Source organism: Podarcis filfolensis (assembly GCF_964270895.1).
Source record: "Podarcis filfolensis genome assembly, chromosome: 1".
In the NCBI taxonomy this organism is placed as follows: domain Eukaryota; kingdom Metazoa; phylum Chordata; class Lepidosauria; order Squamata; family Lacertidae; genus Podarcis; species Podarcis filfolensis.
This window is the reverse complement of record NC_139604.1, coordinates 58,437,418-58,459,872: the sequence shown is the minus strand read 5'-3', so window position 1 is coordinate 58,459,872 and position 22,455 is coordinate 58,437,418. Positions and strand designations below refer to the sequence as shown.

At 42.6% G+C, this 22,455-nt stretch overlaps 1 protein-coding gene and 1 long non-coding RNA gene across 4 annotated transcripts in view; one reads left to right on the top strand and one right to left on the bottom strand.

Annotated features, from left to right (window-relative positions):
* Positions 1-2,811: 2,811 nt before the first annotated feature.
* The window catches only part of ANO9 (anoctamin 9), a 42,728-nt gene continuing 23,084 nt past the window's right edge, over positions 2,812-22,455 (top strand). Inside the window, exons 1-6 of one of the 3 annotated variants that reach the window (XM_083600576.1) lie at positions 2,813-3,109; positions 14,376-14,432; positions 18,107-18,138; positions 20,480-20,596; positions 21,372-21,523; positions 22,314-22,366. In XM_083600576.1, coding sequence (XP_083456702.1) covers positions 21,372-21,523; positions 22,314-22,366 — 205 coding nt within the window. In that variant the 5' untranslated portion in view covers positions 2,813-3,109; positions 14,376-14,432; positions 18,107-18,138; positions 20,480-20,596. Of the gene's footprint in view, positions 3,110-14,375; positions 14,433-17,206; positions 17,333-18,106; positions 18,139-20,479; positions 20,597-21,371; positions 21,524-22,313; positions 22,367-22,455 lie in introns of those variants that run through there. The other 2 variants (XM_083600574.1, XM_083600575.1) reach the window with 2 other exon arrangements.
* Positions 15,068-18,432, bottom strand: LOC310742120. The gene is made up of 2 exons (XR_014538416.1): positions 15,693-18,432; positions 15,068-15,271 (listed from the first exon to the last, which is right to left on the bottom strand). It is a non-coding gene; the product is annotated as an uncharacterized lncRNA (long non-coding RNA).

Below are 22,455 nucleotides of genomic sequence, written 5' to 3'. Positions count from 1 at the left end.
ACACAGCTTATTATGGAAATCTGCTGACCTCCACACCCAGTTTATGCTTCCAGCTTTCTTCCAGAGTATGCCACAAGATCCATTGTCTACAATATGTGACCCTCTGGATGCTGTTGGACTTCAACTCCCATCTTACCTAACCATTAGCCATGTTGGCTGAGGCTGAGCTATAGGGCAACAACACTGGGTGGCAGCAGGCAGTTTCCCCCTCTCTGGTTTACAGCCAAACAATACAATCCTCTTTCTCCCAGTTGCTCGGAAGATTCATACGTAGCAAGAATACCAGAATTAAAAAATACTTCCATTTAAGGTAATAATCAAAAGGCATATCTTTAATTCTTAGTTAGCAGCAGAAAGACTTTCCAGTTTTACATGCTTACTTATGATTTGGCATTTCCTGTGCCTCTATGGATTAGGATATCATTGTATGTGATGCTGCAGATCCACAACAGGAGACCATCTGACCTTCACAAAGACAAGGACTGGATCCTGCTGCAACAAACTCCAGTATCAACTCTGTCCCTATATTTGCACATGTAATGCTATTATAGGGCCTAATGCCAGTTGTTCCTGGGAACTCAGGTCATTTGCACATCTTCAAAAACAATATATGCCATCACTTACTACTGCCAGTGCTTTTCTGCTACTTACATGGGACCTGCTTGTCATATGCCAGCCTTCCCCAACCTGGTATCCCCCAAACGCTTTAGACCAGTATTTTTCAACCAGTGTGTTGTAGCACCCTAGGGTGCCTTGAATGATAGCCAGGAGTGCTGTGGGCCTCTGTCCCTCTTTCCTTCCCTCCTTCCTCTGACTTCCTTTTGCGTCTCTGCCTCCCAAAGGCTTGCACAGCTGTTTATTGCAGCAGCCCTGGCTACAAGCTTCACAGGCAAATGAGGCCTCTGGGGCTTGCCTGGTTGCCAGGAGCTGGGGTGGCCTCAGAATAAGCAAGCAAGCGGGCAAGGGAGCCCAGCCAGCCAGTCTGCCAGCCCTTGCTGTTGGGAATTGACAGACAAGTCCCAGGCCCCTATGAGGCAGTTTGATGAGGCACCTCTCTTTGGGGTGGGGGGTGGGCAGCTCAGAGATTAGGGGTGGCAGCAGCGGCTGCCCAGAGGATTCCCAAGGAGAGGGGAGAGGAGAGAGGAAAGGAGGCTGAGGGAACACTCCACAAGAGTGGGTATTTGTAAAAGGGTGAGAGGCTGCCAGCTCTGCAGGCAAGGAGTGACAAAACTGGGCTCCTGAACCCCACGGGGTGCCGCAGAAAGAATGTAGTTGGTCAATGGAGCCATGGACTAAAAAAAGTTGAAAACCTCTGCTTTAGACTAAAACTTCACTCTGCCCCACCAACATGGCCACGCTGGCAGGGGTTGATAGGAGTTGGACAGTGGCTGGGAAACAGGAAATTTAACTCCATTTACTCCATTTCTCATTTTATAGATTGATTTCATGGGACAACCCTGAATCCTAATAATATTAAAGAGGAAGGGGATGCATCTCTATACAGATCCCCCACTCTGTTCTTATTTATTTGGATTATTTATATACAGTGGAACATCGGGTTGTGGACGTAATCTGTGATGGAGGCATGTCTGCAACCTGCAGCATTTGTAACCTGCAGTGCTGTGTCTGCGCACACGTGTGACACGATTTGGCGCTTCTGCGCATAGCGTGATTTAGCGCTTTTGCGCATGCGCGAGTGGCGAAACCTGGAAGTAACACTTTCTGGTACTTCCAGGTTTCCCATGGTCCGCAACCTGAAAATGTGTAACCTGAAGCATTTGTAACCTGAGGTGCCACTGTATTGCCCTTTGCACATGCCACAGGGATCATAGAATTGTAGAGCTGGAAGGGACCATGAGGGTCATGTAGTTCAGCCCCAAGCAATGCAGAAATTTCAGGTGAAGCATCCTTGACAGATGGCTATCCAACCTCTGCTTAACAACCACCAACAGAGAGTCTGAGGGGTACCGCTCCATTGTAGAACAGCCCTTATTGTCAGAAAGTTCTTCCTGAAGTTTAATCTGAATCTCCTTTCTTGTAACTTAAATCCACTGGTTTGGGTCCTGCCCTCTTCTCTCTCATCTCCTTTCTCAACTTTAGACTGTAAGCTTCCTGGGATGGGCACCTTTTGCTTATGTAACTCTGACAAAACTGGACAGCACCATACAAGCAAACCCATCATAAGTGACAGGTAGCAAGCAGCTTTTATATGAAGTGTTCGTTCCTTGGCTAAAGTCAATAGGGGTCCAGTAGAAACTGCAGCTTTCACCACTTTGAACAGACGCTGAGAGCCAGTGGTGGTATGGTGGTTAGAGAGTGTTGCACTAGGATGTGCAGAACTATGGTTCAAAACCCTACTCAGCCATGAACTTCTCTGGGTGACCTTGGTCCAGTCACTGCCTCTCATCTTAACCTACCTCACAAGGTTATTGTGGGGATTAAATGAGCAGGGGGAGAACCATGCACACCACTTTGAGCTTCCTGGAGAAGAAAGTAAGATATAAATGCAACTTATAAAGTATACTACTACTACTAATAATAATAATAATAATTAATAATAATTAATATCACCACCACCCATTATACTTCAGTTCTGAAATTCTGCCTATTGAATTAGCTGGGACTTGGGTGATTCTGGTTCTCTAAACACACAAACACACGGAAGAAAACCATTGTGGCTTTTCAGCTGCCACAGCAGTATCAGTCTGACACATCAATGGCGGGAAGTGCCTGCTTTGTCCCTCCCCAGCCACTTGTGGTGCCCAGGTAAGGCGGAGGGGGCGGAAAGGGCACGCTGCCTTCCTCCTCCTCTTTCCTGCCTGTGGCAAAACCCGACAGGCGGCTCCCTCTCATCGGGAAAGGAGAGAATCGCGGCGCAGCCAGGCAACCTCACGCGGAAGTCCGCACTCCCAGAGCCGCGGGGACTCTCTGAAACCAGAGACGACGACACACAGGAGTGGAGAGACCTAAACGAAGCGTCCTGGGGGTCCTTGCGGATTGTTCCTCTCATGCTGCGGGATCGAGCTGAGTTCTAGCAAGGAGAGATCTTGTCGTGATCTTGCTGCAGGGGGGAAGGGGAGAGAAGCACTTGCTTATTTCCACCATGCAGGTAAGGGGAAAAAGAAAAGCGCATATGCAAAGCCCCCCAGAGAGCCCGCCTTTTTCAAACTGTTCCGGTAGCTTTCATGCTGTCCAGCCGCTTCGGCTCTTGCCTTTATGAACGCTGCTGGTCTGCCCAGTCGCCTTCGCGGCAAGGAGAAAACTGGCGCGGTCCTTTCAGGCGAGGATCGAGCGAGGGCTGCCGGGAGCACCTGTAAGGTGGTGTGGCCAAGGGCGGCCGGACAGAAAAATCTCTTGCTCTGCTGACTGAGCTATGTAGAAGAATTGGCTTTCCATTTGGGAACAGTTTATGTCATCTATTTTTGCAAAGTGCACTCCCCCCCCCCAAATTAACTTCGATGCTGAAAGTATAAGGGTTTATGTTTATATTGGTGTGCCGCGGGATCCTGTGAAGCAACTGCCACTCAGTTCAGGAGGGGGCCCTTACTCTCAAGTAAGTTGGTATGGCACTGTAGCCTTAACTGCAATGGATACAACAATATTTAAACAGCTACTTGTTTTGTTGTTTAGCTTAAGTAGCTAACTGACGGTTGGGTAATTTATGTTAAATATTCTTATCTAGCACTGCAATAAAAGTTTCCCAAGAGTTTCATACCTCCTAAGGCAAGGGTGGTGGCATACAATCTGCTGAGCACTGGCAGAGGGGGAAAAGAAGGCTGTAGTTGGTTCTTCCTTCCTTATTATTTGTTCCACGTTCCCACCATGTACACCTCCCCCCATTTACTCTGCATCCTCTAGTGCGCTTCCACTACATTCTGATGTGTGTCCCCCTCTCCCCGCATCCAGCTTCGATTTGAATTGAGAAAAAGAACGACCTAGCTGCCTTTTAAGCTGTGCGCAGCCTGTAGCACTGAAGTTTGGATGCTGATGCTGCTCCGACCACAAAATTAAGGAACCAGGAAACCACTCCAGTCCAATGATTAAAAACCATTACCTTTCCTTGGGGAACATTTTGGGAAGCATCATTCTGTGTTACAGGATGGCTAGGGCAAGAGATTACCTGTTAGAGAATGTAGTGGTTTGTGGAACTTCTTTATGCAGAAGCAATGTCTGTACCTACCCTTTAAGCTTCCCCTGGACTTGTTAACTGTCCCTGTTCTACTCCTTTGAGTACTACTTGAATCCTTCCAGTTCCCAGATGACAAACACCCTATCTGAAAATGTCCTTAAGTGCCATTAAATGTCCTTAAATAATACTTGGAGCAATTAATTAGGATAAAATTTCAGATTAACCAAAAGAGGCAACTTGGATGCGGATCAAGGAGCTGCCCGTCTCTTTCTCAATATTTTCTGTTTATATTCCCAAACAAAGCAACACTGAACCCTAACTGTGTGTGATGCTTTGAATCTGGGTGTTTCTCATGCACCTGAGCAGCAATTAAGCACATTTGTATCTGAGTTACAGGGGAATATTTATTTAGTCCCAAAAAGAAGATAGAGTCAGATGAAGAGCTAAGGTGATAACAAGTTTTCAATGTAGTGGAAGTCACAAAGCCAATTTATCTAAGCATTAATACAAACTGTTCCTAACCTACCCTGCCAACCTAACCCCTTGTGGCTTCATAACTTCAGTCTTTTAGCAGCTTATCCAAGCTCAACTTGAAGTGAAATATGCACTAATAATGTAAGAATGCTTGTAAGGGACTGGTTGGACACCAAGCTCCCCTCCTCCCTGGTCTCCCAGAACCAGAATAGGCATAAAGAGGCGGGGGGGAGCAAAGACAGACACACAGGCATAGTCTCAGATTGCTTAGGATGAACCCTGAAGGGGGTGCTTAGGAAGCTGTGGAGGAGGCGGGGACCTACAGTCTTAGCAACTGCTTCAAGGGGGCAAGACCTGCTGGAGAGAATTGGCTCTGCTCATTAGGCCTGACATTCTGTGCAGGTCCTGTTTTTGCTAATAAAGAGTTAATTCCAACTGGCTTGGGTGATTTACTGCTGGCTCACTCCAGTCACTAACAGATGGTGACTATAAGGCATGGACATATCATTACCCTATCCCGGATCTTTCTTACACATTAGATTTACTAAACTTTCTTGCTCATACTTCCCAACTCTTCTGGAGGAAAACAGATTATCTAATTATGGAATAGCCCTCATATTGAAAATTCATTCAAAGGCATAGTGATGCCTACGGGTTATGCATAGATAGGCATTAAAATATATGAATGTATGCCTCACTGGCCTGATTTGCACATCATGTTAACACACTGATAATGTTTTGCCAACTGTTGGTTTAACTAACTGTTGGTTTGTCACAAATAAGCAGGCTGTTCTTGCACACAGCTCAAAAGTCCTCTCTCTGTACCTTCCCTGCCCATGGTCACACTGGGAGCAACAAGACATAAACCTTGGCTTGCCATGTTGTCTAGATCTGGGCTCATGGTTTATTTTTCTTCAGACAAATCACTACCAACAGCCAAGAGATCTCTGCTTACCACTTGTGACTTGTTTGGGGAAAACAAAGCACAAAGACAGATTTGGATGCGTCAACAAGCCAAGGACAGTGGTCTGTTGCAAAGCAGAGATTTTTAGCAATGCACTGTAGCATACTGCTTGTTCACATTAAACTATAGTTAAACTTTGACTATGGTTTATTGTGATGTGCAAATACAGCCTCTATCGTCTCTCAATATAGCAGGATGAAGCTACATGTCAGCTGGCTCCTTTATTTTTGGCTCACACTTGGGTAGTATGCACAAGCATTCTCATCCATCCTGCCTCACATATTTGTCTCAATGAAGTGTATGAAACTGGCTGAACCGAAACAAGAGATAGGACAACATCATTAGTGGATTTTTACAACTCTACCCTTCTCTTTGGTTGTGAAGGTTTTCTAGTTGGAAAAAAACAGCTGAATTACTGGGTTAGTGAAATGCTCAGGAGGATTTAACAACCTCTTATTGTGTAACAAAATTTTCCTTAAAATTGATTTTTTAATTATTTTTGAGCAGAGCATTTCTGCTCTGAAAAACACAGGACCTGAATTAGGGACCAGAGCAGATCTTGAACACCTGCTGTTTACCATAAAAATGCTATGCTAATTGGCCCTGTATGATGGAAGAAACTAGAAAATAAATCAGTAGAAATCTATATTTTGAAACACCCAGTGCAGTTATTAATTGGTAACAATCTTTTTTTTTTGACCCCCCAAATGTTAGATTTCTACCATACTTACTTGCTTTTGCTAGGCTGTCAGATCCTCAGTACTTGGGCTGGTTCTGATAATGGAGAGCCTGCATATAATCAGAAGCAACAACAGAGGAGACATCCAGGATAGAGTTTGTAGCCCAATTTAGAAAACAAAACCAATGTTACTACACAGTGAAGTAAGCTACACGTCACACTATGCTATAATTCCTGTGTGAGAGATACTAAACACATCAAGTGTCATTTGCATAAATACGCTGACAGGTGTTTCTTTACTGAAAGTAAAATGTTGTTGCTATGATATCAGTTCCTCGGAAGTTATCAGTATGCATCTAGTGGGCCAGACATGTTCTTCTGGTTTTGGTATTGTCAGCTGAATGGTTGGTTTCACAGTTGGGCAACACTCAAGATTCTAATCAGTATTTGAAAATCCACACAGAGTTATGATGTCTACTAAGAAGGAAGTAACTAGAGATATGTACGGTATGTTTGTGTTGTTTCTGCATGTATCCAAATGCTGTAGTGTCGAATGCTGCTGTTCCAACCATTTCATTCCATTCCCCCCCCACCCGCCGCCTGCAACAATCAGTCAATGTTCTATGTCCATTCTATACGTATCTTCATTAGCCTGCATTTTGGGAGTTTTTTCTTTAAGGTGGTTTTTTGTGTGTGTACTTGGTTATACCTTGAAATTTCCCCAAGCCCGCTGATATTTCCTAGTGTGTCATTTTGTCAACATAAGGCCAGGCACTTGGAGAATGAATTCACTTGATATATGATATGATGCTATGTTGACTATGTTACTTTTGTTATAACTTAACAAGGAATATGGGGTTCTGGCATTCATCAGGCCTGCTTCAATATATAAGCAATGAGCTGAGCAATGGACTTTGTTGGAGCAATTCCTGCTATTCCTGGAAGCTCCCACAGGTGTGACAGAACCTAACAGTACTCACTTAGGTAACATAACTATGCCTGAGCTATAACATTTCAAACTTGCATGCTTGAATGGTCCCTCCCCCCTTCCCCCTCCCCCATACACATAAGATCTCTCAATTTTTCTGTGTAGGTGTGTTGGGGAGTATAGGGCAGAAAACCATGTGAGTGTGAAGATGTAAAACCAGACATAGGCTCACTAACAATGAGAATGAGGCCTGTGAGAATGAGGCCATCTTCCTCCCAGCTGCCGGTCTCTGCCCCATTAACCTTTCCCAGTAGTGTGGTGGTTCTCAGTCTGGCCAGAGGGAAGACAGTGAGAATACACACTTGTTCATGTAAGCAAATAATATGCAAATAAAAACTATCAAAAAGCTTTTGACAATGTTTAATGTCCCTCACCAAAAAAGTTGCATGTGGGATAAAAAGACTGGCCCTCTTACAGATCAGTGACTGGTTAAAGAAAAGGAAGCAGAGAAAGGAATAAATGGACCAGAGTTTATTCTAACATGCAACTAGACACATTCTGTGCAGTGTCAAAAATATCTGTGCAGCAGCTGTGGCCTGGGGCCTGGGACAAGTCTTTGTGTCATACAACAGTTCCTAGGACTCCTGGAGCATTGTTTCTATTTGCCTGAGTTAAGTTTTGTCCTCCACCTATCCCGGAGAACAAATCCTTGAAGAAAGATGCATATCCCATGACTATACTTCCAGAAAGTTTGGTTCAATAGAAAGTAACATCTCAGAGCGACTTCAGATTGAGACCTGCTAGGCCGAACAGACTGTGAGGGTTTGCAGATTGAACTGTGTAGGCCAAGGAGTAGAAGGCCTCAGACAAGTTGAAGGAAAAGCAGTGTAGTAAATGATACATGGGTTTTAGGCAACAACACAGTTTTGGAGAGCCATTTTGTGAAGAGCCTCTGTTCATCCTTAGCATATCATACCAGTAAATATAAACATATTTTATAATCTATTTTACAGGATAGTCATTTTGTAACAGAGGGGAAATACTAAAAATTGTAATTTGGGGTGGGGGCTTAGCTTCATATTGCAAGCAAAGGGAGTCTCAGTAATGTACTCAGCTATAGGCTAGTTCTAACCGAGGGTTTATTTATTAAATAAAATTGTATGTTTTATTTCTATAAGTAAAATATTTATTGTTTTATTTTATTTATTAAATGTGTATACCAACTTATACCCACAGGTTACAACATAAAAACACAATATAAAATTAAAAAATACATAATAATAATAATAAAACAGCCCAATAACCCCTCCTCTCCCTAGTTACAACTGAGAGGGACATCCCCTTACTCCTCTCTTCTTTTCAAGGCATCTCTATTTTGCTTGTACCCTGTCTTTTTTATTTCTTCAAATTTCCCATCTTTTCTTCCTTCCTGTCTCTTTCTCTGTCAGTTCTTGTTTTATCTTCCCTCTTTCATGTTTCTTTCAGTTAAAAAAAAGTTCAAAGGCAAGCAGTGTGCTGACTGCTTGTGCAGTAGGAGAAGTTAGAATAAACCCAGAAATGGACAGTTCTCACAATGGAGGAATGTAAGAATTGCCCCTCATTGGTACTGCAATGAAGCAAAGCTAGCTGTGCCCTCATTAGGCTTAAGTCTGGATGATGGACATCTGTACAGATTGAATTGCTTACAAGTAGTTTTTGCAATACTTAACTTGTGTTCTTTATAACGTTCAACAAGTAAGGGGCAGGAGTCAGTCCTCATCCCCCCAGGCAGACAAGAAATGGTAAAGAGAACCAGATTCGTTCTGCTGGTTAAAATGAACTTTTATAGAACATAGTTTATACTCTGATAACGGATACTCTGATAATGTATGATAGTGAATAAGTACAGTATCACCTTCACTTGGTTAATCTGTAACTTTATTAACCTGCAACTCTGAACCCAATTTAGCTCAGATCCTGAAAACGGTAACTTTATGGCAATGCTATATTTGTCTGGGGCAAATAAATGCATCAAACTATTGTTGTCAATAGATAATGTAGGAAAAATTAATCACCTTAGTTTTTTGTTTCTTGGATTTCTGCCTCAGCAGTTTAACTTAATGCATTCATTTCAAGCCTTATCTTTACAGAGGCAGTGATCAATACGGTAAAGGTAAAGGTAAAGGTAAAGGTGCCCCTGACCATTAGGTCCAGCCGCGGATGACTCTGGGGTTGCGGCGCTCATCTCACTCTATAGGCTGAGGGAGCCGGCATTTGTCCGCAGACAGCTTCTGGGTCATGTGGCCAGCATGACTAAGCCGCTTCTGGCAAACCAGAGCACCAAACGGAAATGCTGTTTACCTTCCCGCCGGAGCGGTACCCATTTGTCTGCTTGTACTTTGACGTGCTTTCGAACTGCTAGGTGGGCAGGAGCCACCAAGCCCTAGGCTCTGTGGTTTAGAGCACAGGGCCACCCACATCCCACTACACTGTACCTGTCTCCAATCATATTCTTCTTATGATACTTATGCTTTTACACTTATTTCGTATTAGAATTATCAACACTTTGTTGGTTTTGCTCCTGCACCTTTAACAGCAACCTTCTGTCTAAATACTTAACAGGTGAAACTGCTTGTAGTTAGCTGTTTAACTTAGCAATGCAGCAATTACATTTTCAGGAGCAAGGCCAGCAAAAAAAGTTGACAATGTTTAGGAATTATGGGGAAACAAAGATTTGATAAGTGCAACGACATTTTTGTTAGGATATTTCCGTTCCACCTTAAAAGGGTGCAGGATGTTTGTATAACACCCTGCGTAAGTTCCTGTCTCACAGGATGTTTATGCTATATGTTCCTTTCGATTTTGTCTGTCTTGCCTGAGCAGTCGGAGGAGACGGTCATGATTTCTTTGTTCTGACCAATGCCTAATAAACTGTAAATATGCAGTTCTGCTCTCATGCTGTGCAACTTCTGTTGTGTGAATTCTGCTGAAAGAGTGTGCTCTAAGCCAGAGGCTTAGTGTCGCTGAATTGCTGATATTGCCTGACTACGGGAGGTCGATGGATCGTCCGGCATCCGAGCTTGGGGATCAGATGGATCTTATCTCCCTGGCAGTATCCCAACAACAGGTTATGGGCCCAGCACGCTTCCGCTGCGCCAGACTGCTAAGGTATGTTGGAAAAGCGAAAGCAGAGGCTTTTCTGTTTGCCGCGGAAGACGTCTTTGATGTCCGGCTAAACTAATTGGCCTGGGAGCCGAGCCAGAGGCATCGTGATTTATGAGCTGCCGAGATAAGACGTCTCAACAGGCTCACGGCTGATGTTAAGAGGTGGAATGGAGTTTTTCCAAGCCTCTGAAGCTGCTGAGTGTCCTAAATTAAATCGAGACAATTATGAGACCTGGGCAAGATGGTGTGAGAGTTTGCTGCGTCAGTTTGGAGTCTGGCATACTGTATTTGAGCCCACTCCAGTTCCTCGGACAGAGAAATGGCAGGGCCAGGATTTGAAGGCCATAGACGTAATAGTCTTATCCGTCTCTCTGGAGGAAATAAAGACGCTTGCTGGAAATCTCACGGCACGTGATATGTGGGATGCTTTGAAAAAGGCCCACCAGCCAATAATCCCAGCCCAGAGTTTGACTGCATCGGAGGTCCAGGCTGTTTCCCAGAATGCGAGTGAATGCAGAGATGCCGAGGGCACCGGTTGCAAGCTGCAGGGGGAGCTGACTGTGATGTCATCCCAGGCAACATTCCAGCCTCCAGGGGGAGCCAAGGAGTCGGCAGCTGAGAGCTCTGTTTCCCATGGGAGCCAAGGTCAACTTTGCAGAGGCCGGAAGGCCAGAAGTAAACAGAGACGAAAGCCTGCAGATGGCCCGAAGCAGAAGGGGGGTGAAAGGCCCACGCCAGTGGAAAACAAGGCTTTGTTTGCTGGCACAGTTTCACCAAAGGCTAAAGGCAAGTCTGATGGCCAGGAGCAGGGGGGCAAGCTGCAAAAGCCCACGCCAGTGGAAAACAAGGGTTTGTTTGCTGGCACTGCTTCACCGAAAGCCAAAGGCAGGTTTATTGTGGATTCAGGATGCACGCGACATATCACCAAAGACCGCCATCTGTTCATCTCCTTCACACCTCAAGATGGAGAGGTCCACCTGGCTGATGGAAGGACTTTGCAAGCTGCAGGAGTTGGGACTGTGAAACTTGCAAGTTTGCATACTACCATCAGAGATGTACTTTTTGTTCCAGGAGCTGCGGACAATTTGCTTAGTGTCCCACAGCTCAATGGGCGTGGTTTTGAAATTACCTTCAAGAGGACTGTCTGTGTCATCAGAAAAGGCAAAGAGGACATTTTGCATGCAAAGTTGTTGGATGGTTTGTTCTGTCTAACTTATGATGATGCTGCTATATCTAATGCTGATACTTGTTGTGTTGCACAAACTAACAAGGTTCTTCATGCAGGTTGCATTCATGATGCACATCGAAGATTTTGTCACCTCTCTTGGCAAGCGCTAGCCAAGATGCCTAAGTTGGTTGAAGGTTTGGACATCAAACCTTGTAAATTTCACATGAAATGTGTATCTTGTGCAGAGAACAAAGTGAAGGTTGCTCCAAAAGGCAAGGAGTCTAGCAGGCAGGCTTCCAAACCCTACCAGCTAGTTCACGCAGACCTGGTAGGTCCTCTAGCGCCCTCTTTGGGAGGAGCAAGGTACTTCATGGTTCTAATTGATTCTTTTTCCAGGTACATTCATGTGTTTATGCTCGAGCAGAAATCGCAAGCATTTCCTAGGTTCAAGGCATTCTGTGCTTGGTTGGAGAATGCTCATGGTAAACGTATTGGCTGTCTGTTTACTGATCGGGGCGGGGAGTTCACTTCTCAGCAGTTTGAAGCTTTCCTGACTGAGAAGGGAATCCAGCATGACTTGTCAACGCCTAGATCGCCATGGATGAATGGGCTTGCGGAGAGAGCAAATCAAACGTTGCTGCAAGGAATAAAAACCTTGTTGCATGATGCCAACCTCCCTGAGAAGTTTTGGGGGGAGGCTCTCTCGAATTTTGTTTACACTTTTAATCGCAGACTGTCATCACCTATTGGCTGCACTCCCTATGAGAAAATGTTTGGTAAGAAACCTAACACCAAGCACTTGAGAATCTTTGGTTCTGACATGTGGGTACACACCCCACAAAGCAACAAGGTTGGGAAGCGTGGGGCACATGGTTTGTTCATGGGGTATGATAAAGGTGCATACAGAGTATGGATGACTAACTCAAAATCCATAAAGTTCACAAGGAGTGTTGAGTACAATCCTAAGTGGGGGGAAAATGTGGGAATTTTCCAGAGTTACCCAGAGGAGGATGAAGGTGATGTGAAGAAAGCAGATCATGCTGAGAAAGCTGAGGAAACTGAGGATGATGATGATGATCAGAGTTCGGATTCCAGTTCAGTGGGCGGCGCTGCTGCTGCTGTCAGTGACAGTGATGACACAGCAGACTACAAGAGCGCAAAGGCCTCAGTCAGACCATCTGATGCGTCTGACAATGAACTGGAAGAACCACTGTTCACCATTGGTCACTTTTCTCCTAAGAAGGAGGAGATGAGTCCAGAAGACTTGCGTCTGGTTCGCAGGTCTGAAAGGGCGACCAAAGGCAAACCTCCAAAGAGATTTGCTGATGAGTTTGCTAAGATGGCAACTGCTGTTCTTAGTAGCTCAGAGAAGGTGTGGGAACCTTCAAGCTTCAAAGAGGTCCAGGAGTTAACCTCTAAAGATGCTGAGCCTTGGCTTAATGCCATGAAGGCTGAAGTTGATTCCTTGAACAGGAACCAAACTTGGGAGCTGGTACCGGTAGTCCCGGGAATGAGACTGGTTGGCAGCAAATGGGTCTTCAAGGCCAAGACAGACCAGAATGGCAAGGTTGTCAGACACAAAGCCAGATTGGTTGCCAGAGGTTTTTCACAGGTACCAGGGCAGGATTACCACGAGACCTACTCACCCACGGTCAAATATGAGAGCATTCGACTGATGCTCAAGATCGCTGCGGAGGAGAAACTGCATGTTTCCCATCATGACATAAATACAGCTTTTTTGTACGGGATTTTGGGGGAGGAGCTGTACATGCTTCCACCTGACGGGATGCAGATACAGAAGGGAATGGTCTGTAAACTGCGGAAATCCTTATATGGTCTCAAGCAGAGTGCCAGGTGTTGGAACACAAAACTCACTGAAACGTTGCTTTCTCTAGGTTTTCACCAGGGCAAAGCTGATCCGTGTGTGTTTGTCAAGGAGGAGGGGCAAAACAAACTGTATTGTTTATGTTTTGTTGATGATCTTCTGATGTTTTGGAAGTGACACCACGGATGGTACAAGCACTTCTGGAGTATGCTACATGTACAACCACTGCCTGTTTGACTGGTTGTGCAAAAAGCAGACGACAGTTAGCCTAAGTTCCTGTGAAGCAGAACTCAATGCTCTGTCATTTTCACTCATGGATTGTGAATGGTTGATGCAACTGTTTAAGGACATTGGGGTTTCTGTGAAATGTCCTATACAAGTGTATCAAGACAATAGATCTTGTTTGGCTTTGCTGAACTCGGAGAGTTGCAAGCAAAGGACCAAGTACTTGCAGATTAAGCTACATCGTGCAAGAGAGTGTATTCAGAAAGGACTCATTCAGGTGTCCTACATGCCAGGAAATGAAATTCCTGCTGATCTGTTGTCTAAGGTTGTTAACAGAGAACAACTTAAGGTTTACGCACAAAGGTTGCAATTGGGTTGAACCACAGGTACTACAGGTTACACGGAAAGGGGGAGGATGTTAGGATATTTCCGTTCCACCTTAAAAGGGTGCAGGATGTTTGTATAACACCCTGCGTAAGTTCCTGTCTCACAGGATGTTTATGCTATATGTTCCTTTCGATTTTGTCTGTCTTGCCTGAGCAGTCGGAGGAGACGGTCATGATTTCTTTGTTCTGACCAATGCCTAATAAACTGTAAATATGCAGTTCTGCTCTCATGCTGTGCAACTTCTGTTGTGTGAATTCTGCTGAAAGAGTGTGCTCTAAGCCAGAGGCTTAGTGTCGCTGAATTGCTGATATTGCCTGACTACGGGAGGTCGATGGATCGTCCGGCATCCGAGCTTGGGGATCAGATGGATCTTATCTCCCTGGCAGTATCCCAACAATTTTGTGGTCATAAAAGAAAAGCTATCTTTTAACTTTTAAAATCTCTTTCTCTAGGATGAAATTGCGCTGATGCCTTTATCTCCCTTTGAAGACCACGAGGCTCTAAGCTCAGTAAGTTATAGACCTTCATTTCAAGCGGAAGCCTTTTAAAGCCCAGATTGAAGTTCCTTAATTTTTATTTTTATTTTCAAAATGGAGATCCAGAACAAGGCCTATTCATCCTAATCTTAAATATTGCTCAGAGGTCAGGCATGCTGGCTAGGAATAATGGGAGTTGGGAGACAATCAAACTTCATCTGGAGGGCTAGAGGTTTTTCACCCCAGTCCTAAACTAATAATACTGGTTACTAACAATTTATTCTTTTATATATTTCCTGCCAGAGAGGTGCTGGGATGGGGGAATGAGTGCCATTTGCTGATTTGCCTCAGACAACAAAATGTCTTGGGTCAGTCCTGATTGTTACCAAATTGCCCCTCCTTTTAAAAAGGAAAAAAAAAGAGGTGGAAATTTTATGTGTTGAGCAGAATTAATGATGTTAGGTTCGCTGGTAGTTAGGAGATGGTACCTAAAATCCTTTACCTCAGCCAAGCCTGCCAATTCAGTAGAAGGGTGAACAGGATATATGAAAATACTTGGGTATTCTGAGCCCCTTGGCATTTATCCTGATTTGGTACTGTGTATCTGTTAGAATAGTGTTTGTTATGTCAGTTATCTGCTCCACAATCATTTTTACATGGATCAAATATCAGAAAGATGTTTATTTAAAAAATTACTTTTAAAACTGAATCCATAGGGAATGGATGGTTATGATTTATTGGTAGAGGGGTGAAGTAGTATGGGAATACTATAGTTGAAATGTCTCACCTGTTTTATTTCTTTTTCTCAGTAACCCTAACTTTTTCTTACTCATTGCAAACTTGGTTGTCTAAGAGGGCGGTGAAATGGTTACCTGTCAGGGAAAAGTTAGAGTTAGAAGTTTACAGTTTCCCAGAGGGAAAAAGCTTTCCCCAAGGGGGAGAGGAGAGCAGTGAAGCTAATAGAAGAGAACAACAGGGAGGGACTGGCTGTTCCCAGGAAAGGCAAGGGTTAAGTTCTAGCTCAGATTCGGAGGAGGGGAGATACAAGCCAGCTCTAGCCAGGAGGTTAGAAAAAAGAGCGGGAAAACGAAGGGAAGGGCGTCTTCGCCATTTTGAGAGTGGCTGGTCACGGAGAAGCAGAGCTCAGAAGGTATCTGAAATAAGTGACTCTGAGGAATAATAGTTAAGAACTGTTTATAAGATTGTTTTGTTAATTTGCAATAAAAAGTTATAAAAGAACAAGAAGCGTTTGTGTGGTGATCTGAAGAGGACAACGATCAGGCCTGACATTACCTAAAAACAAAATAGGGGTTTCTGCATACTCTGAGGACTCCCCAGGTATGTAAAAGCTGCAAATGGAAAGGAGACCCCCTGCTTCCTAGTGAGGTCTACACACAAGCAAAGCCCTTGGGACCGTTATACTGGGACAAATATCTGACAGCTGTTGCAATACATTGGAACAGTAGAGAGACAAAAAAATGTAAAATAGTGACCTTCCAAAAAACTTTGGAAAATTTGATAGATGTAAAGCTCAAGATGGCCACCACCAAATAGTAATGTTTTAAAAACATTTTCCCTTGCAGAAGTCTGATCACTGAATACTTGTTTTGAATGTTTACAGATTGTTGTACATATGTTTTAATTAGCACTGTCAATATAAAGTGGTCCTGAACAAATTTCTTCCAATGCATCCAAGCTGGTTTACAATTTTAAAATGCTAAAAACAAATAGAAGTTATAAAGTACTGAACAGCAGAGTTCTCTCAGACTGTTGATGGTCTCTTCAGAATCTATTAGAAGGCAGGAGCTCTCTGGCCTAGACTTCTGCCTTCCCTCATGGTACTTTTAGTATGGTGATTAGTATGTAAAGTAACTTGCAAAAGAAATTATTCTGACATAGAACCATAGAATTGTAGAGTTGGAAGGGACCTCAGATGTCATCTAGTCCAGCACCCTGCAATGCAATGCAGGAATCTCAAATAAAGCATACACGACAGATGGCCAACTTATGCTTAGAAACCTCTAGAAAAAAAGAGTCCAGCACCTCCCGTGGGAGACCGTTCCAATGTCAAACAGCTCCTGCTGTCAGAAAGTTCTTACTGAAGTTTAGTTGGAATCTCCGCCATTGTAATTAGAATCCATTGAGTCCTCACCTCCAGAGCAGCATTCAGCAAATTCTCTTTATAGCTTGCATGGAAAACGAATGTAGCTTGAAGCAAAATGAAATTTCTGATACTGTCAATGCACTATATATACAGTTAATTATGGCTGCAAGTTGATTGTGACTTATAACATTTCAACTATACAATGGATTTTCATCAAACCAGAAAGGCAGCACTTCTGCAATTTTCCTGAATTTTTGATAGATTCTAAACTGGCAAAACTGAAAACTGGAGATATGTTGCGAGTGCACAAAAAACATTAAATCATCTGGATTTTATAATGATTAGAATGTCGAGACATTATTACCTGCTGCAGTGATTGTGTAAGAGAACTTGGAATTCCACAGCAGTCTGAACACCAGCAACATATGGAACTTTAATGGCAATGTATCCTCCTTCATGAAGGTAGGTTCCTGTGCATTTGGAAAACATTACGCTCATACCTTGAGGCAGCCAGAAATTCTTCTCTCAAGTTTCAACAGCATGCCTCATGATAATAAATTTCTCATTGATTGTTGTTTCATATGTGCAATATCTTGATTGGAGAATTGCTTTCATAACAAAATATGATGAAAATTCTCTTAAAGCACTTTTCCTTCATAGTTTCTTTCTTCTGATTTCCTCCAACTTTATTTGCTGCATCATTAGTGATTACTACCAAATCTCCTGCACTGTAAGAAGGATGTAGGACAAATTGAAATAGCTCAGAGGATGGCAGTGAAGATGGCTGGGTATGGAAAACACATCCTATGAGGAAAGCTTGAAGAACTTGGTATGTTTAGCTTTGAAAAAGGAGACTAAGGGCAGACATTCTTCAAAGGACTGTTGCATGCAAGAGGTCAAAAATCTTTGTTATCTGCTGTCCCAGAGGGTAGAACTAGGTCAGATGGTCAGGTGTGGCTGAAGTGGTGCCCTCCAGATGTTAAGAGTAGCATCTCTTAAAATTGGCCATACTGAGTGGGACTGATGGAAGTTGTAGTCCCAGGTCTCATGTTCAGTCCCCAGCATCTTCAGGTAGGGCTAGTAGAAACTCCTACCTAAAACCCGAAGAGCTGCTGCCAGTCAGTGAAGACAATATTGTCCCTATGGAATTTTTCACAGAAAGTCTACACAGAGCTATAAGAGATTCAAAGGTTTACAAAGGGAATATAACAACTGGATATATTTGTTGATTTGCCCCTGAAGTTTGCAGCTGTTTGTGGCTATTATTTTTAAAGATCAGAAAAATATTCCTTTCTGGTTTGATGGAAATGATTATATATTAACATAGTTATAAGATGTTTAACTTTCATATTTTTATTTTATGTAACATGATACTGTTAGAAATCCATATTGCTTTGAATTAAGTTCAAGAATCTTTAAAGCATGATGTTCAGGTTTGTTTTTTCATTGTAACAAAATTTCTTCTGAAATTTGTTCTGGGCTGTTTTACATATTAACAATACTAGCTATGTACAATAATCTGTTTAAGAGGCATAGAAGTCTCACTGGATGTTTTACATTGACTGAAAATGATTCCTTGTCTAAAGATATTACCCCTATTTAGACTCAAATGCATCTTCATCAGACTTCTGCAAGGTAAACTATGTTAAAATTATTATTTGGTGGTGGCCATATTGAATTCTCACTTTTAATTTTCCTTGAATTTTTGAGAGGGTCACCCTTGTCCAATTTATTTGCCACCTTTCTGTGATGTTAAAATAGCTGTCAGTGCTCTCACCCTGTAAATTTATCATGGAATTATATTTTGCCTCTTCTAATAGGACTAGAAAGATAGAAACAGCTTTTAAGCCTTGTGAGTGATGAAATTGGAAGAGGGGAAGGGGGAAGGGAGACTGACAGTTGGGAGACAGTTGTTTGCAGCTGAAAATGACAGTTGGTATGACAACTACAGAACATTTGTTAGCTTTGTGTGAGAAATGAGTTACTAGCATGAAAAATAAAGTATAGGGACATAGCAATACAAGATAGATAGTAGGAAGAAGAAAAAAATAATTGAGACTGTAGAAGAAAAGTTCAGCATCCTGACCACTTTTTCCAGTAGTTTCACGTGAAAAGAAAACTAAGTGGAAGGAGAGAGAGACAGAGACAGAAAGACAGAGGAGAACATACAAGATTTTGGAGGCATAAAATTGAACATGCTCATGTGTGAATGAAGGTGCACTCAATATATACGTGTCAATTGCCCAAATATCTGAGGTGTAAGAAAAATGCTGATCATGATTACACAACATTTTCAGTTTTGTCACAAATATTGTATCAAATCTCTCAACTTGTGAGCTCACTCACTTACAAAATCACCAGTATAATGATACTTTTCTTCTTTGTAGCTGTAGGAATCCATTTTAAAATTCTACCTAGCCATAAATTATATTGTTTATGAATACAGGGTATAGTATATCCTAGCTGAACAAATCTGTAACTGTCTGAGCCTCCCTCATCAACATTTACAGTAAAAAATAAGTTCTATTTAATTTAGATTCTAAATTAGTTGGATGAAATGAAACAAAAAGGCAGGTCCAATTTTTTACATATAAAAAACCCACATCATTGAAGCAACAGCAAATTAACTCCTCTCTTAACTTTTCTTTCTTCTTAAAAATACACTGCTTAATAATAATGCTTAATGTACTGCTTAATAATAATGCTTAATGTAATAAAAATCTCTTAAAGCAATAAAAAACCCTTATTGAGCCCCAGTCACAGATCAAATGCTTTCTGAGAAGTATGGAGGGCTTAGATTATGTTATGCAGAGACTGAGAACTAACACCACTTTTGTTTCTCTTACTGTCTACTTGTTCTGTTTATTCCCAGGAATGCTTAGACAACATTTTTAAAGCATACCTATAATATGTTTTACATGTGCACATGAAAATGCAATGTATGTTTGCAATAAATGTATATTTCCAAATACATGTATTAAGATTAAGTATACTTGCTAAGTAGATAGAAAAAATCTTTATTTGTGTCAGGCATAAGCCATAGCAAAGAAATAAAATACAATAAAATACAGATATAGCTAGATGGTTGGCTATACAAAATACATTCTAAGAATTTACAACTATATAAATAAAAGAGTTAATAACTGTCCTTGACCACAAATAAAACATATGAACGAATGGGCTTTCTTTACCAGGCATTAAGCAGGTTAGTCAGATGGTAGATCTTATTCTAATTGCCCCAGCTAAATTTTTTGCCGTGTTTGCTGTCACCTGGTAATCTTGGTCTGCAAGAAGGAAGGACACTGTAGCAGTAAACGAGCTAGTATAGATAGAAGAGGGGTAATAACCTCATACGCAGATCTTTATAAAGAGAACAAGCTAGCAGTACATACGCTACTGATGCAATGCTGCCATCTCTGCATGGATATACTCATTTCTCAAGCGGAATTTGATGGAAACGACCTTCAAGTATGACTGATGGCAGTACGTTAAATCTTGCATATTTGAAAGCACGTCTGTGTTTTAAAACTATTAAGCTTCGCAGATAGGACGGAGATGTGTGGAGAAGACTAGGTGAGGGGACAATTTTTTTTCCCTTATGGTGGCCAAATGATTCTGTTGCTCAGTGGATGGGGCTTGTTCCTGACAGCTCCCTGCCAAGTATATGCTTGGTGGCAAACAGTGGTTTGCTGATGCAAGATGTGTGAAGCAACTCTCACTACTGGATCTAAGTAGCTCTTGTGGGGAGTTGTAGTTTTCTCCCATGGCAGAGATTAATGGAAGTGTGACTGCAGGACAGGAGTACTGTCATGTATGTGAGAAGAGTATGTTAGATGGAAAGTACGCTAATGGGGAAGGTGATCTTTCATTGCCGACTGGAAGGGAAATAATATTTACAGATCATGTATATATGTGGGAGTGAGAAACTTTTGCATCATTCTACGAGTTGATACAATTTGTTGTTTTCTTTGACTAGTTCCCAACCAAATGGGATTTTGTCCTAGTTTGTGATGATCACAGCTTCAACAGCGAGAAAGATAAGAAGAAGAAAAGTTTTCTGGACGAACTGCACAGGAAAGGGTTCATTATCAAGGTGAGACTTACATTTTCCCAAGCAAAAGGCAGCACCATGTTCTTGAGATCCTTTCTAGCTATGGAACCGATGCCAGCGTTTGGGGGGGCTCTTTCCTGGCAAGAGACCTGTAGCCCTACCCTGCCGAGGATAGAATTAATGCTGGGAGAACAGGGCTCACTTTCTCTGTTTGGAGCAAGCAGTTTGGATTCAAACCACTTTCTCCAAATAGAGATTGTCTGCAGAGGAACAAATGCCCTGTTTCCTCTTTCCCCAAATGGAGCATTTCCTCCTGTGCAGAGGAAGTGGTTTGAAGCCAAACAGAGGGACAGAATCATAGAAATGTATAGCTGGAAGGGTCACTGGTGGTCATCTAGTCCATCCCCCTGCAGTGCATTACTCTTTTGCTCAACGTGGGGCTCGGACCCATGACTCTTAGATTAAGAGTCTCATGCTGTACCCCATATACTTTGTTTGGAGGAAAATGTTTGGATTAAAACTGCTTCCTCCAAATGGATATTTTTTCTCCCTCTGGAGGCATCTGCTGAGGGAAAAATGTTCTGCTTTGACAAGGCAGTTTGACTCCAAACAGCTTCCTCCAAATGATTATAGCAACCTCCTTCAGCTCTGGGAGTGTGCCTTGAAGTCAGCTGTTTGATGTTGAACCACCTCTTCGAATGAGACCCATGTATTGCATTGATAAAGCAGCAATTGGAAAATACCTGTCCAGTCCCTCTCACAGTCCATGATGCATTATTCCCTCGACTTTATTCTCCCTATTCTCTCTGTTGCTTAGATGATTAAAGATGAAAAGCTCTTTTATGGAGTTCAGGCCCCAAGTGTAATGTTCAGAAAGTACCAGTGGCTTCTGAAGAATATTGACACCGATTCAGAAGTAATATCTGGGGTGCAGGAAGAGGACTATTGGGAAGTGATCAGTACAACAAGGTAAAAAATATCCCCTAACCCCACTCTCTAGTACTGTACATGTGTACTATGCACAGGGAAAGGAACTTTAGGCCTAGGGGCAAGTGCTTTTTATTAGGGCATTGGGCATCCTCAGGCTGTGCCCCTCACCAACTCTACACTATGCATCCTCCAGTGTTTTTGTGCTCTTGAACTGTGATGATGCTTCTTGATGGCCTAGATGGAGTTGTGTGTACACTCTTGCATGGCTAGAGTGTAGCCTGCTGTATAAAGGTAGGAGTTGCACTTGTTGCTCTACCCATTTTTGTCTCTGCCAACCTCCCACTGCCCCTGAAGATTCTCCATGAGATAACACAGCCCTTTGGTTGAAAAAGTTTACCTACCCCAGCACTAGCCAAAGCCCATTCTGAAACATTCCAGTTGAATGGAGCTGTTCACCACATGGTTACAATGACTTTTTCCATATCACTGTAAACATTCAGGAAGGTTTGTGTCGGCATAGAGAATACTGTGCCAATTGTAGGCTTTTATCTGAAACCTTATAGTCAAGGATTAGGGGCTGAAAGTGATAGTGGTTGATAACCACTTAAGTATGAAGCATCCCATCCATGCTAGAGCTACATATTATTCTTTCCACTGCGTGTGCTGGACAAATTAGAGTTGCTGCCTTTTTAAAGGACCTTTACTTTTAAGAACTGCATTATCAGGCATAAGTTTCTTTCCTGGCATGGATAGGGATAGCTGCACTTCTTATTTGCTGTCCATTGGTAAATTTAGTCTGTTCTTGCTATTTCTCAATTCTGTGTTTTAGAATACGTATTGTCAGCTTTATCCTGCAGAACATAAAGATTCAAAACACCAAAGGTATGGGAAGATTTTTCTCTTTGTTTATATGATACAATCAATGTATTTTCCCCTCCAGATTGCTGTATCCATTCTACAAGTAAAATTAA